The sequence below is a fragment of the Chelmon rostratus genome, chromosome 4, assembly GCF_017976325.1.
Source record: "Chelmon rostratus isolate fCheRos1 chromosome 4, fCheRos1.pri, whole genome shotgun sequence".
Taxonomy (NCBI): Eukaryota; Metazoa; Chordata; class Actinopteri; order Chaetodontiformes; family Chaetodontidae; genus Chelmon; species Chelmon rostratus.
Window position 1 is genome coordinate 12,071,994 of NC_055661.1, and position 16,323 is coordinate 12,088,316.

At 41.4% G+C, this 16,323-nt stretch overlaps 1 protein-coding gene across 2 annotated transcripts in view; it reads left to right on the top strand.

Annotated features, from left to right (window-relative positions):
• Positions 1–16,323, top strand: part of dennd1b (DENN/MADD domain containing 1B) — a 104,282-nt gene that overhangs the window by 62,253 nt on the left and 25,706 nt on the right. For both annotated transcript variants that reach the window (XM_041935293.1, XM_041935294.1), the window contains 4 exons: positions 386–431; positions 2,021–2,122; positions 10,877–11,002; positions 16,083–16,184. In XM_041935293.1, the coding sequence (XP_041791227.1) occupies positions 386–431; positions 2,021–2,122; positions 10,877–11,002; positions 16,083–16,184 (376 nt within the window). The remainder of the gene's footprint in view (positions 1–385; positions 432–2,020; positions 2,123–10,876; positions 11,003–16,082; positions 16,185–16,323) is intronic.

Sequence of the window (16,323 nt, forward strand, 5' to 3'; positions counted from 1 at the left end):
TAGCAAATTATAGTACAGGTAGCTAATTTCTTCAGATTTTTCTCTGACCAACTCTCAAAAAACTTAACAGGATTTGGTTTACAATTATATAATAACAAACAACAAATCCCCTCATTGGAGAAACTGTAATTTATGCTAGTTACAGCGTGATAAATGACTAAAGTTTAATCATTTAAAATAGTGATAGAATACTTTTGAATACTTATTTCAGTAGATCGACTAATCTGTTAATGAAAGAATACTCTCAACATGAAGCTTTTTACTTTTTCAGATGGGTGTGTGCAATGCGCCGTGCTAGTGTAGCCTCCATAAATATTTCTTTACTACATGTAGCCATCTGATATTGATATTGCTCACAACTTTGTTTTCCTCTCTCCATCCACAGTGCCCCCATGCCATACTTTGTGGGAGTTCATCTTAGTCTGCTGGAGGTATGATAGTTAATCTGTTGGCATGTGTATGCATATAAATGTACATTGTTATAGAGTATGTGCATAATTATATATGCGGCTGCAAATTGATGTGTGTATGTGCAAACTCTGTACTGTATATCAAAAGTTAAATGTTGATGTTTCCTAATTTGCATCAGATGTTCTATATATTATGAATTTCAGGGTCCTTGTTAGTGGATTTTCTTAAAAAGACTAGTCAAATTGCATTTAGGGACGATGCAGGAAATATATATTGTCAATTCCCAGTTTTTTCTCTCTGTGTAAGCTGCGGTCAGCTAATGCCGCATCTGGTTTGGTGAATTGTGCTCTCAGTTTTGGTGTAAAATATTTGAAATTTCAGTGAGGTAATTTTTTGGCACCTCCAACACATTGAATCAAAAAACTTGACAGAATGTATTTCCCTCTTTATCTCCCTGTCTTGCTTGTGTGCATTCTTAACCAGAAGTACCAAAGACAGAGGGAGAAAGGCAGAAAAAGTATCTGCAAACAAAGAGCTTTTCGACTTCATTGTTAAACCCTGTGTGTTGGTTGGGGGGCAAGCCGTCGCCAGCACTGCTGTTGTGTGTGAATGCATGTTGCAAGCACGCGCACATTTGCGCTTGTGTGTAAGTGTTAGCATCTAAGTGTTGTCTGTGTGCGTGTGTAATTGTGCAAATGCATATGTCGTAATGCACATGTGTGTTTGTGTGTGTGTGTGTGATATTTGTCTGACAGTTGCGGCAGTGGCAGTATTTATCACACTCTGCATCCGTGACAGACCCCCTTTCCGCCACTACATAATTAGTCCAGATCAGCATGTGAGCCTCCACTGCACAGGCTGTCACAAAAGTGACAAACTAGAAATTCACACACTATGCTGCCTCCCCCCCACACCTGCCTGCATCCTGCACCACACTGAAATAATTGTTGAATTTGTCGCCATCAGGATGCACACAGCACAGCACAGCATCACTGTGTTGTTGTTGATGCATGAGGTTTTGGTGCTGTGGAAAATCTTCAATCCAAATGTTCTTCCCATTGCCATTCTTCATTTTGCGAGTGTGTGTGTTAAAGTAAAGATGTTCTAATATTTTTTTCCCTGCACGCCATTTGTCACCGTTAATCGTAAAGGAGTGTGAGACAGTGTGGTTTTTAAATGTGACCGCTGTGTTTTCTCCTTCCTGGGGCTTCGGGACTGAACTCACTTTGTCTGCAGGAAACACACCTGGGCCACAATTACAATTCCAAACGTTAACTTAAATTCATGATTTGATAATTAAATAATTAATCAAACTATATCCTCTTTATTATTTAAAGTATGAAAATGTTCATTATTCTACCTCTGTTAAAAAGAGTTAATTAACTATGAGATGCTAGATATCAAAAACAAACATGTACACATTAAGTAACAATACTTCAATTCCATTTTGTAAAAGCAGGGAGTATTATTTAAATTGTTAATATTTTAAGAACTGCTGCATGCAAAATTTTAAATGTTAAAATCATAATTATAGATGGAAATTGTGAGATTAGATGATTAGAATTGCTGTGGCAGTGACGCTGACAACACTGGACATTTCCTCCCTCAGAGAGTACGCAGTCGATCACTGGAGGATGTGGTCATTCTCAATGTGGACACAAACACCCTGGAGAGTCCCTTTGATGACCTGCACAACCTGCCCAGTGACGTGGTGAGACACACACACACACACACACACCTTTCAGAGCTTCTCAGTCTTTATTGTGTCATTCCACATGACACGCACAAGGTTCATATTTCCTCTTTCACACCGAGCCTTACTTGCGTGAACACACATTCTCTTGCCCTCCAATGTACTCTTCATACTGAGATACTCACACTCACGCCCACGTGCACATGCTGGAAAACACACACAAACACATATACATGCAGAAACTTGTCAAAGTATAGCTCTGCCCCCTCCCCACATCATTAATGACTGCAGTACTGGCTCCTCAGATTGTGGCTGTCTAAAGTAAACTCCCGTCGCGTCGTGTGACGCTTGAAGGCAAACAGCATTCCCCGACCATCAGAGGCTTGTGGGAAAATGTGCAACTCCCTTCCCTTCATCTCCATCCATTCTAATCATTATTTCACAAAGTCTTGCATTTCTGCCTGCCCACTGGCACGTTACTGAGAACGAGAGATAGGAGGAGGGAACAAGGCAGAGAAAAGAAAAGAAAAGGCAGAGATGGGTGATTTTCTAGGGGGAGAGAGTGGGAAGAAGGGGGCCAATTACCAGTGTGGGCAGTGAAGCCACCTGCCAGTGCATCGTCTCTTTAATTAATGGAGCACTGACGCCGGTCAGTGGTACAGGAAGCATCACCACGGCATCAGGGCACACATTTACACACATACAAACACACACTCACACACACTCTTATATACTCACAGACAAACCCAGAGAACAGCACACGTGCTTGTCTTCCCCGTCTTTGTCGAAGCAGGAATCTGTTTGTTTGGCTGTTTTTCTGGGTGTGTGTATTAAAGCTCCTCTGTGAGGTGCTGGGGCCCCACTGAGACTGCGGACGCACTATTACCCACGCTGTTAACGGTATATTCTCAGGTTCCACCGCCTACCGGACTCCGGCCCAACCAGCAGTATATATTTCAATCCACTGCCCGGCAGACTCCAGACCTTCTCACACTCCCACACTCCTCTGGTTCTCCCGATGTAGCACTGCTCAGCCTACTACAGCTGCTAGTGTGCATTAATTCCTCTTTACCACGATACGGTCTTTCCTACATTTTATGCAGTTACCTGCTTACTTTTTAGCCCGTTTGCCTGCCTTACTGCCTGGCTGTTTCATGACACCTGTCTGCCTTCTTGTGTCTCTCTCGCAGCACTTACCGCCAGCCTGGACGCTTCTTGCACCGTTTCTCTGCTTCTCCTGCTTCTTTGCCTGTGTGCCTGTCTGGCTACAATACCTTCTTTTTACTTCCTGCCTGTTTGCTTTTCTGCACCCAGGGACTCAAGTCCTAAATTAAATTGCAAACTGAGTTTGTCATAAAAAGGAGTCAGGGCTTTTGAAAAGCGACAGAAGCAGAGAGAAAAGCCTTTGTCTTTGCCGTGTGATAAATTAAGTGGCAGGCTCAGAGCCTTTTTGCTTTGATCCCCTTCTCACCATTTTTCCTGACTAATGACAGAACATAGCCCGCATATCATGTCAAATTACACCACCTGAAACGGAAACTTCACTGGCATTAATATATTTATTGCAACAAATTGTTGTTGTTGTTTTTATTCCTATTCATATTTTTTTTCTCCCTGTCTCCTCTCATCTTTTCACCGGGGCTAGTAGATTAATAAGGAAGCGAGCAGATACTAATTGAGTGGAATTCCAGGTCTCTTTGTTAGCTTGCTTGTTAGTGATGAGGACATGCCACATGGCATTTGATGTTTGTGTTTACACACAAGGAGATGTTTGAGGCATTGTGCAGTTTGTCAAACAGAGGCCTGAAATCTTGATTAATGCTGAGCGATTCTCTGCCTGGGCTGAGCTGCCACGCGTTGTTTCTGAGCTATTAAAACCCCTCTTAATTTCTCTCTAATTCTCACTGTAACACTGGCTACTTAGCGCTCAGGCTTTATTCAGTGTGAAGCCAAACCAAAGCCCTGAGACCTATAAAGCAATGATTATTCTCACTTAAAAAGCCCAGCATCACTTTGTATGAATATGTAAAGCATGAAATGGATTAAAAGGTAAAGGCCACGGGCAATTTTAGTGTGTATTTTAAGTGTAACTAAGAGGGAAAACAAAGCACTCTGATGTTGATTTAAGCAAAGCCTTTCAGAGATCCGTCTAATTATGGCAACGCAGGCTGTGAGCACATGTGGACTCCATTACGTGGCTCGGCTGACCAGTGGCCAGTGCTTTTAGCAGGTTCAGAGTTCACAGTTGTCCTGAATTAGCCACCCTCTTTCAGACAGGACCCCTACACCGGCTCCACTAGTGCCTGCCCCTTAATGGTCTTTCCCCGCAACTTCACACATAATATTTTAGATTTATTGACTATTACAAATGCTACCATGCCAGTAGCGGTTCCGTTTAGCAGAAAAAGGAAAGATCTGAATAAGAGAGTAATTGGTAACGGGTCAAAAAAGGATGCAGCAATCTTTTGAGAATAGCTTTTGACATTTTTTAAATTGGAAACATCATTTGAATCAAAGGTCCAACATTAATTCCTCTGTTGTTCTGGATTTGTCTTTTTAAATGCTCAGGGCATGTTTTGACACTGGAAATAAATTCATCTCATCAGTCTTTTTTTGATTTTTTTCCCTTAATCATTTTTTAGTTGTGACATGGCCTTCTATTTATTCAAAGTCAATGTAAACATTTCCTATTTTTTCCAGAAAAAATTCTAATGCAGAATGAGTAACTTTTTGTGGCTTTATTTGAGTTTGGGCTTTTCTTTTTTAGATAAACATTGTGATAGAGAATTTTTTTTAAATTCAACATTGTATATTTTTAGCAGGATTTTGCATATTTTTAAGATTGCCTGAGTTGGACTGAAAGTTTCGATGCACATTAAGAAATCATACTAATCTTCGAGAGACTGCGCTTGTGTCAGTAAAATCAATGTGTTGACAAGCACGCTGAAAAGAAATACTCAATAAAGAAACTGTAGTTTTTCCCTGGAAGATCAAGGTGTTTTTGTTTCTCTCTCTGAAATCCACGGTTCCTCTTCCACACAGATATTGTGCTGATAAAGTTATAATTGGCTTTTGGTTGGTGGAGCTGTTTACCGCGCTAGTCATTAAAAGTATCCAAGAATAGCAAATTAGGAGTCTGTTAATTCTGAAAACAAACAGTGTGTGACTGAATCAGACTTTTATTTGATCCCGGTAATTGATCTCAAACCAATGACGGAAGAATTTTTTCATGTATTATTCTTTCTGTGCCACGTATTCAAGGTGAGGTGCTACAATGGAGCTTACATCTTTATTTTCAGATGCTCTCTCTCACATCACAGCCTAATTCCTTCTATTCTCCTCCTCTCTGCCTCTCGCTACTTTGCTGACACCGTGTACCCATACATTCCGAGCCTCCGTACATTTGATCATTTGTATTCCCAATAAAGGGAGAAATTTACAGCGTACACTCCTACTTCCTGTATTTCAAGCCTGCATTTGGAGGTTTACAAATGAATGAGGGGGTTGCGGTTGTGTCTGCGCGCCTCTCCTGAGATCACCTGGCACACTTAATCAAACATCGCGGCTTTAATTTGGTGTTCAGTTTCCGATGCTCCCAGAAAACAACATCTACATCATCGTCTACAGCAGAGCACAGCCGACAGCAGGCAAACACTCACGCAGACACACACACAGACACCTACACGTCGTCGGCCAGGAATGCTCATCAATGACATTCAGATCTAGTTCAGGAGTAAACTTCTGCTACTCACAGATTTTTGGTTTGTCCACCAGATTTCCCCCTTTTCAGTTTAGATAGAGCCACGTGTGTTTCATTTCACTGGTGTCTTCCCAGTACAGCTGAGCCACCTACAGTAAAGCCCTCGCATGCTGTACTAACTAGATGCTCAGTGCTGGGAATGTGGTTGCTCCACCTCAGTTACATACTGTACTTTACCAGGAACAGTTTCTGTGTCTACAACATATAATAACAAGCTCCAAACTATTTGATTTTGTTTTTGCTGTTGTGTCTGTACTTTAGCAGCTGCACTTGCCGAGATCTGCTCATTTGGAACATTATTCTACAGGTTAGGATTGTTTTAAATGGCGTTGAACTGCGCGCACGCTCTCCGCAGTGTTAGCAGCCCTTCATTTACTCATGTGGAGTTTAAAAGCTGCACTTCATTTTCACATACTCCTTCTGCCGGCGGTTCGCTCTGGATTAGAAGTCAAAAAGGGAGAGCAGCATCACCCACTGCGTTAGTTATTGAAGTGAGAGATGACATTTAGCTGTAGTTAATTATGTATGCAAAACTCAGCCGCTCAGCTGCTATAAGAGGTCAGCTTGACAAAGTAACCCCACACCGGGGAGAGTCTCATGGCAATGAGATAGCCCTATTAAAACACACACACACACACACACGCATACACACACACACAGACTTTTTCTCCCCATTGCTTTCCCACTCTTTTTCATTTCACCTGACTAATGTATTGTACTGCATTTGCTTAACAGCAGATCAACACGCGTAATGACTAAGAATTGTGTGTCTCACTACACGCTTTAATAACTATTTATCTCTCTCCATTTGTACATATTTATTTTATCACATCGCTTTGCTAATTTAATGTACACCAAAGTCGATTTTGCCTTCGTACCAGTGAATAGAAGTTAATGATCTAGTTATCGACTTAAGTAATATCCTCATTATTGTGCAGTTTTACCGTTAGACTAAAAATAGAAATTAATTTAAAAGAAATCATAAAACATCTAATATTTGTTTTAAATTGAAGGAATGAATGGATTTCGTAGATTCCAAGCTGCATGTGTACATGTGTGAGAGTATATGCCGGTTCTCCCCGTGTCTTTGTTCAGATCAGTGTGTGTGTTTGTGTGTATGTGTGTGTGCATAGTTCAGACTGCGGCACATCAAAAGAAAGTGGGAGATTTTCATAACTATTTTTTTTTCTTTGTAGTTCTTTAATTGCGTCCCCATGGCTTTCTTTCCCTGGACAGAATCTTAAACAAAACATTCTTTTTTTTTGTGAGAAGAAAACCCAACTTTTTATTTATTTATTTATTTATTTAACAACAGACAAGTGTCAGGGTCGTTATTTGGGAGGGTTTTTTTATGCTCTAGTGAAAATTTTGTGGATTCAAAATATGTGTTCAGAGTTTTGCATGTATCTTTTTTTTTTTCAGTTACTCAATAGTAAATGTATAATATTGCCAGCCAGGCTCTTACCTTTTATTATGTTTTGTTTTCTGTTTTTTGATGTTAACTAAAAGATAATTTCCAACAGTTTATAAACAGCAATGACCAGGTTTCATATGTTGTGTTGTCTGTCACTTCGTAAAGAAATAATGCTTGTTGTTTTGCACAAGTTAAAGTGATAAAGCATGATCATTTTATGAGGTTGAGCTACAGAATAGAGCAGTAGCAGTTACTCCGTCTCTTACCATGACAGTGAGAGGTGTTTTTTTCTTTTGAATGCCTCCAACAGCTGGTGTAGATGTAAATGTACTATACATCCAGTACCTGCGTGTTCTCTATTTACATGCATGTTGACTATGATATAAGTTTGAATCTCTGATGGATATAAATGCATGGAGGCATCATTTCTGCGTACACATGCAAGGACACACACACACACATTCACACACATTCGCACACATTCACACATATGCCTGGTGTCACCTACAGTGGTATCATCCCTTACAGTCAGGCAGGGATCGTCATTGCACCTGCTAATTACCATCTCCAGCTGGAGAGTTAAATGGAGATCTGTTCTATGTCTGACCTTTGACCCCCTGCTCTTTATGTGACGCACTTCAAACCCTGTTTGGGCCTGGCTGGGCTGGGTCTTAATGAGGCCCCATGTCTGCCCTCTGTGGGCTGTGCGCTTTGGATGCCCTGCTTTCATCCCCAACCATCTTCCCTTGATGTAAATTGAAAAGATCACAGCTATGGGGAGAAGACCTGTACTGGAAAGGCCCCTCTGCATAGATTATGAATATCATAACTCAACATTTTTTTTTCCTCTCTCTCTCCCAACCACCCACTCCCCTCTCTCCTCCTGCCACCCCTTCCCTGTACAATGCTATAGTTCTAATTGGACCCAATGGGGGACTCTCTGCCTTTGATCTCATCACCGCCACTGTGACTTTACACTAAAAAATGTCACTGCCAAATTGGGTTATCACCTGTAGAGCCTGGCCTTCCTCTGATGCCTGTACGCATCTCGTTAGCTTCACTCAAACTGTAGAAGTTAATTAGTTTGACAGAGCCATTACCGTGGAGGCATACCTGATGATTGCGGCGTAGGCGCCATATTCAAAACCCAACTACTAAACACACATTTATCTTTTGGCGTCAGATATGTGAAGGAGGGCACTGTAGACTGTGGTTCGTTTTTCCTATTAGCAAAGACGATATTGGGGTGTTTGTCATTCACTACAGCTATATTTGTTATATGTGACAATTTAAGTAATCACCACTTGTGACTGAAGAAGAATATTTTTTTTATCATGCTAAACCTTACTCGTGAATGAATGTGAGACTTTGAACTAATCGCTTTATCACCCATTTTACTCCAACACTGGGAAACAAAACACAAGTGAAGTGGTGTCCCCACCTCATTAAAAAGTGTTTGCCACTGCAGTGCTCTCACCCGTTCAAAGCTGCGGTACAGAACTCTGCATGCAGAGTAAACTCTGCTATCCCGTCTTCTCTGACAGTCTTTGGGGTATGCCTCCCCCACTTAGACTGACATTGTGTTCGCTTTGATTCTCCCCCCGAAAAAAAGACAGTTTAATGATTTGCAAGGACGAAAAAAATCAGTGAAAACGCACATAAACATGAAATATTAATTCCAGAAAGGGCTTTACATAAACATAAAAGCATTTAGCACAATGAGTGAATATGGAGATGACACTTGTTAATTTATCCGTGATAAACTTCCTGTTTGATGCCTGGGAGCATTTGCAATGGCAGCACGGGGACGTTGTGGAGAGTGAGAAAGCCCAGGGGAGAGGAATCGACGCTGTTCGTTTTGTCTTTGTCCCAGTTTAAGACTGCCACTCTCTCTGTCTCGCTTTCTCTCCTTCTCTCTCAGCCCCTCTGTTTCTTTCCGCCTGTCCTTTGTATGAGCTGTGCTAACACTTTGCTTCTCCTCCCTGAAGTTTTCCAGATAGGCTAATTGCAGACGCCAGACCGCGATATCCCCCTAACGGTGCAGCTACGCAGTGTGATGTATGTGGCCACGTCTGATTGAAATAGACCTGATCAAAATTTTATCACATTACCGAAGAACTGGGGTCAGTTAATGGTTGACACAACCTCAGATTTTCCACTGCTTTCATCTCTTCTTCCCTCTCTTTGTGCCCACAAATACTGCTGCTACCAATTAAAACCAATAATACTGATATGTAGAATTTGTTCCATGTTGCTTTACAGAGGTGGACAAGCCAGACAATTAACTAAGGAATATCTGACACCTACACTGAATGCAAAACGAGCAGAGCACATACCACAAAATGTTGCACTGTATTAGGAGGTGATTGAATGGACTGCTGAAATATGCAGTGCAATGTTAAATGTAATAGGCAGACTGCTAACCAAAAATGCAAATTGCTCTGTTCTGGTAATTACTTCATTAGGTCTGCATGTGCAGTCAGTTTTCTTGTCCCATTTTCAGACAGTAGAGTGGTCAAGTAAGGTAGAGCGTCCTTACCTGGAGAGCTTTGGTTTGATCTGCCTTGTTACCAGCCACAGTTCTGGAGGCGACTCTTCTGAGTTCTGTATAGATAGGTTTTTATCTTATTATATGTCAGAAGACAATATGGAATATAACATAAAACAATGCAAAGTTATTCAGTGAAGAATTTCAATTAATCTGTTTTTCACTAATTGTGGAAGTTAAACTTTGAGGTTTTTCTTTAAAATCAAGATTCATGGCCGTACTACAGCTAACAGCCCACACCAAACTGCATGACAGTAATCTAGACCTCCTGTGCAACCCAATCATACGTTGTGCTTTTGTGCTAAGCTGGCACAACCCACACAGAGAGCAGCAGTCCCTTCGCTGTCTCTGCCTCCTCCTCGCTCTGCCACAACACAGTCAGACTACTGCTGAGCAGGTGAGGAGAGCCTCTTGACAACTTCCTTCCCAGACTCCCCAGGGCCTGGTGGCCAGGGTGAATCTTTTGTCATCCTAAAACAAGCTCGGGCCTGCTGCTCCTCCACTCTCGCCTGGAGTCCTGGAGACAGAGCCAGGAGAGGGGAAAATAATTAAAGACATTTTATGTCAAGAGTCCCTTTCTAGAGGGAGTTCGGGAGAGCCAACAGGGGAGGGGAAAGAAGGAGGACTGGAAATAAGAGGAGGAGAGTAAGAAATGGAGGGAGAAGCGAAGAAGCAAGAAGGTGATGGGAGGAGAACGGGGGTGGCAGCATGGAGAGCGAGGAAGAGCAATGATACGAGTTTCCATTTCCTCTCTGCCGTCCCCTCCCTCTCGCTGCCCCCCTCCGCGTCCTCTGCTCAATTAGCAAAGCAGCAGGTGCTCTCAGCAGCACAACAGATAAGCTCGGAGGAAAGGCTGAAGCTTTTCCCTTTCTTTTCTTTCCTTTTTTGAGATGACCTGCAAATGTGATACTTCACACCCAGAATGGGCTAGCTGCTTCCTCCACCAATTTCAGAGGTGATAATTTAACTTTTACCCCTCCTTCTCACCCCCCCCCCCCCCCCCCCTCGCTCTTTCTCTCCCCCACATTCCCTTTTTGTGTTTTCCACCAGGTGTCCTCTCTGAAGAGCAAGCTGAAGAAGCAGTCAACAGCCACAGGAAGTGGTGTGGCAAGGGCCTTCCTGAGAGCGCAGGCCGCTCTGTTTGGATCCTATCGAGATGCCCTCAGATATAAGCCTGTAAGGATCCTGTCGTTAATCCTTGTCGATCAGTTTGTGTCCTTTTAGAGCCTTTTTCTCTTTAGTCATTTATGATTGGATATGTGTTTACCATCAAACTCAGAGTGTGACACTTACATCAAGTGTTTGCTAACCTTATTTAAAGGGTCGCTTCACCCAAATTACAAAAAAAAAAAAACATGCTTGCTCATGTTTCTCAAGTGGTATCAGCCATACACAGAATATTGGTTTTAATAGTTTTAATCCATCTCTGAGATTTTTGCCTCCACCTGAATACAGTGATTGTGAATGGAATTGTGTTTGTCGTGTTTTGTCGCTCTCACAAAATCAACAACCAAGAAGAATTGTCCCGCTCACACTGGATAACGTGAAGTGTTATATTTTATTATATTATTATAGGGACTGCATATAAAAACGAGAAAATGTATTTAAATATCAGTGTTGCCTGCTTTGTGGTGGCGGATGGGCAGTTGAGTTGGTGCCGGTGGTGCTGTCCTAATCCAATAAATTGCAATATTAGGAAACATTTGGACTGTTGAGTGAGTCCTATTTTACTTGTTTTCCCATAATTATTCTATTTATCAGTGATCCACTCAAAACAATTTGATTTTATAAAGTCACGTACAGCCATCTTTCTCCTCTTTGGCTTAGGGCAGAGTGTTTTCAACACTCTTCCAGTTCTATTTTAATGAAAGTGAAAAGGTCCAGTCCAAATGTTGAAGGAAGTGTGCCAGTTAATGTCTAATTAGTTAACCAAAAATGGACTCTATCACATCTTGCCCCCACTAGTTGCTGAGAAGCAATGTAGCATTTAAATCGATATTTTTTAAACAGAGTCTGGTGCAGTGTTCACTCACAGAGAACAATGAGGGCAAGACAGCATTAGCGATCTGTTTTAACCAAATATTCTCTGGTCTAGCTCAGCTAAAAACACAAAAACCTCGAATCTGTCAGCACGTTAGCATGTCATCCAGTACCAAGCCTGTTTGTAACTGGTACCAACAAAGTTATCTTCACTCCACCTGTCCCTCCTTCTGTGCCAGCTCCATTGTGTGGAGGGGCCTCACCCTCAGTGAAACACAGAGAGCAGAGAAGGGAAACTAGCGTGAACGTAAATGACAATGGAATTCAGTAAAGACTCTCACACTTAGCTGCAACGAAACAAATGCACATAAATTAGGTAAATAATCATGAATAAATGATGTTGTTTGTTTCGGGTGGAGCAGAGGGAGGCAATGTAGGTGAAACAGTGGATATTGAGTATAAAGGCCACAGATTGTATTTTCATTCACAAGCAGAAATATTCACAGACATGAATATATTACGCTTCAGAATGGGCAGCACGCAGTAGCGATCTCAGTCTGGGTGAGGTGAGTTGAATTTCACTAGAGTCTGGTTCGACTGGGGCAGTTTTGACTGAAGGTAAAAGGTGTGTTTTCAGCTGGAGAGCAGAGCTAAGGTGGGCCTGTCTGAAGCAGTGAAATGTCAGAGGAGCTGAAAAGAGTCAGGACGTTCCCTTTGAAGATCCCTTTTAGCCACCTTTGGTGTTTTACTCTCCTTTACTAAGCCCCCCTAACATTTCTTTTCTGGATCTTTTCTGCTTATCAAGTCTGAGTCAGAGCACAGCAAACTACAGCATGTCCTGTTTGTCAAATAGCGAAGCCTTTGTTCCTTTGGCTTTGAGATTAATTGGACTTTGTGGACTCCCGGAGTCAAGATGCTACATTATTGATGCTGTCTCTCTTTTCTCTGTATACAGACAGTATAAGAACAAACCGCCTCCCCTCTGACACAAGCACTGAGACTCAGCGTATGTGTGTGTTTGTGTAGGTGTGAGCACAACATGCAGTAATTTCTCAGTTCGCTCACGCTCGCGCCGTGTTATCTTTTAGAAAGGAGTTAACATACATGCACACACATAAGCATGCACAAATCTACCTTCATGAAGAGACTCCCTGTGCTCTGATATTTGTGAAATATCACTCTGCCAGTTACTGTTTTGAGCTGAGGAAAAGAGCTTCCTAGACAGCTGAGCCGAGCGCTGTGGTTCACAGGCCCATATGCCTTGACAGAAGGAGGGGTGTGGATGCTTGGTGGGAGTCTTGCTGAGTTGTAAATGAAACAATACTGGAAAATGATAATGAATTGAAAAAGCAATCAGCTGATTAGAACACCATTTCTTAGGTCAACAATTCCAGCTCATGTTGATGCTCCCCCAGGTGCTTCTCACCAGCCCGAAGCAGCACACAGGTGTCGGACAAAAAGAACCTGAAATAGCATCTCAAATTAGGTTTCACAACCATTGATGTAGCCAAGTCGGGTAGGTGGGTGTGCATATTGTATTGCTGTATGCTTAGTTCTATTTAGGGGCAAAATATGCTGATGTTCTAAGGGAGTAGGCATGTAAATTGTTCATATCATCTAACCTGGATGTGAAAACTCTGGGTGACATCACATATTCAGAAGTAGTGAAGACTGTTTCAGACACAAAATCTCACACATTGCATATTCTCTTGTATAGCAGACTGATGTTGTGTTAACATTATGTAGGAGTCCTGCACATGAAGGCACAGATCTAGAACCCTGATACCAAAAAAGTTGGGACACTGTGTAAAATGTAAAAAATGAAAACAGATTGCAATCATTTGCAAACAAACTTTGTTTAACGACAATGGTTTGAGTGTTCCTGAGCCAATGCATTAATCTCCTTTATACAATCATGTGTTCACAAGGTGGTGACCCTCGCTTCATCCTCGCTTGTGAACGACTGAGCCTTTCCAGGATGCTCCTTTCATACCCAATCATGATACTATCACCTGTTACCAATCAACCTGTTTACCTGTGGAATGATCCAAACAGGTGTTTTTGGAGCGTTCCACAACTTTGCCAGTGTTTTGTTGCTCCTGTCCCAACTTGTTTGAAATGTGCAGGAGGTATCACATTCAAAATAAACAGATATATACAAAAAGAAAATATATGTTAAAGTATATGTAAAAAAGGATGAGCAAGTTATCACAATATCTGTTTTCTGTTTTGTTTATGTTTTACACTGCATCCCAACATTTTTTAAATTATGGTTGTTTATCAAGGTGCAGTTTGCTTTTGGAAATATACATTTATAACATCAAAACAAGTGTTGTATTTTCAAATACACATTTAAAAACACCTCGAAGTATGACTAAAATGCTTGGTTTGGATTTATTCAGTCGTAAGCTAGCCTACACACAACACACTTATCCATATATCATTTCATACATTTTCTCTTACCGCAACGTCACCTCCTCCTAGATCAGAACGCATCTGCTACAAAATGAGTTCCCCTTTTCTATATTTGTTTTTATATGATGGCTTCCTTAATGCATGCAATCTTTGACTAAATGAAGAAACAGTCTCATAATGTCACCGTATATTATGTACATACATTTCATGTGAAGCAACATGAAGCAAATGCACATTCACACTTGAACTGATGCTTAGATACACACATCTAGCTCTGTGCCCTGTGTAGCTCCCCTCCTCAGCTCTGCCACGGATTCTTACATCCTTCATTGAATTGCCTTGTTTTGTAGTTGTCTTCATAGATTTTCTTTTCTGTGGCTAAATATTTTTAGCAATTATTTCTATGTGTGTAAAATAGGAGCTTTCCCAGCATTTCAAAATGAGTTTCTTATTGACTCTGGACAAGATGAGTTTTTCTGATTGTAGCAGCCTAACGAGAAGTGCTCACTTAATACTGCACATTTGCTGTACAATGACCCTTTCCTTAAGCAATGCACTAAACCCTTACTTGATTTAATAAAATGTGTTAGGCTAATATAAGTACCACCCCAGCCACGTTGTTTCTCTAGATAGCCTTTGTTTCACTGAATCATCTTTATTGGCTACATACAGTTAAGATATAGAGCATCCTTGCTGACCCTGTTAAAATAGATGAACGTAATGCTCCTTTAGTCTTTTAAAGTAGTTAAAAGACCGGTTTTAACTATTTGGATTCCAGCAGCAGTAGCATTTGGCATTCAGTGCAGGCCTGTGGGAACCAAAGGATTTTGTTGGATAGTGATGTGTACTCAGAGCCAGTCTTAAAGTTGACGTTTTTTCTGCAGCAGTTAGTTGTTAGTCTCAGCATGCTATTCAGTTTTGTTTGCTGCAGTATGGTCGGAGGCTGTAGCAGCCAGATGGAGACTGCAAAGCTGATTAAACTGCAACAAGCTACTTTCAACTTGGCTTTTACGAGAGAATACGCCTTAAAAACTTTTCGTGATGTAAGTGGAGCAGTATTCCTGTGATGTAATTTGGGCCACTGGTATCATCTGCCCATCCTTGAAAATGGGGTTAGTCTCCGGTGTTGTTAAGTTGTTTTTATGTGCCACACTGTGCTCACAGCCTCGAACAGACAAAGCACATTGTTTTACGATAGAAGAATTTAGAGCATCATTGAAATATGTGAGAATTATGTTAATTATGAGAAAACATGAATTGGAAATGACTGTGGGGCTGTTTGTGATTGGCCTGCAGTGGTTCTGTTGTCGTGCTCTGTGTCTATAGCTCACAGGCCAACAGACATGATGTAAGAAATAGTAATAATGTGATAATGTTTTCATGTGGAGTACTGGGGAGTTTACTGGGACACTGTCTTCTGATTGGGGGGAGACTGTGTGCGCTCTGCCAGAGGAACTGTTTTCTGTTTTGTTTTTTTTTGCTGTTTTTTTATTTTTTCAGTACTCTTCCTCCTCCTTCTTCCTCTTCCTTCCCGTCTCACTTTTAGAGCCATTTTCTGTTTTCAGATCCACTTAGCTCACTAATGAACAAGTCAGTTCAGGTGCTCCTTGGTTGGAGAAGATTTTACAGTGCATAATGATAATAGGCATGATGTGAGCGTCCTAGTGCTGTGAATCATATTATAAAAACATTCTTTAGCTTGGACCCCCGCCTACCCACCAAACATATCTACCTGCATCATTTTTGAACCAAGCAAACATCTTGAAAAACAGATTGGTACAAAGTATGAAGTAAGCCAAAATGAATAGGTATTAATTGTTTATTTCAACTTTTGCCAACAATGTCTCTGTGGACTCCTCAGGGGGAGCCAATCACTTTCTGTGAGGAGAGCTTTGTAAACCATCGCTCCAGCACCATGAGGAACTTCCTGTCCATGGCTGTCAACCTGCAACTCTTCAAACAGGTACAAACAGCTGTATGCAAGCGTCTGTGTGTGTGAGAGTGTCACAGTTTCATTTAACCAGTATTAATTGCTTATTGTGGCATACTGTCACAAGTAAAATTGACCTGACCCTAGAAAACATTTAAATTCTGGACATGAT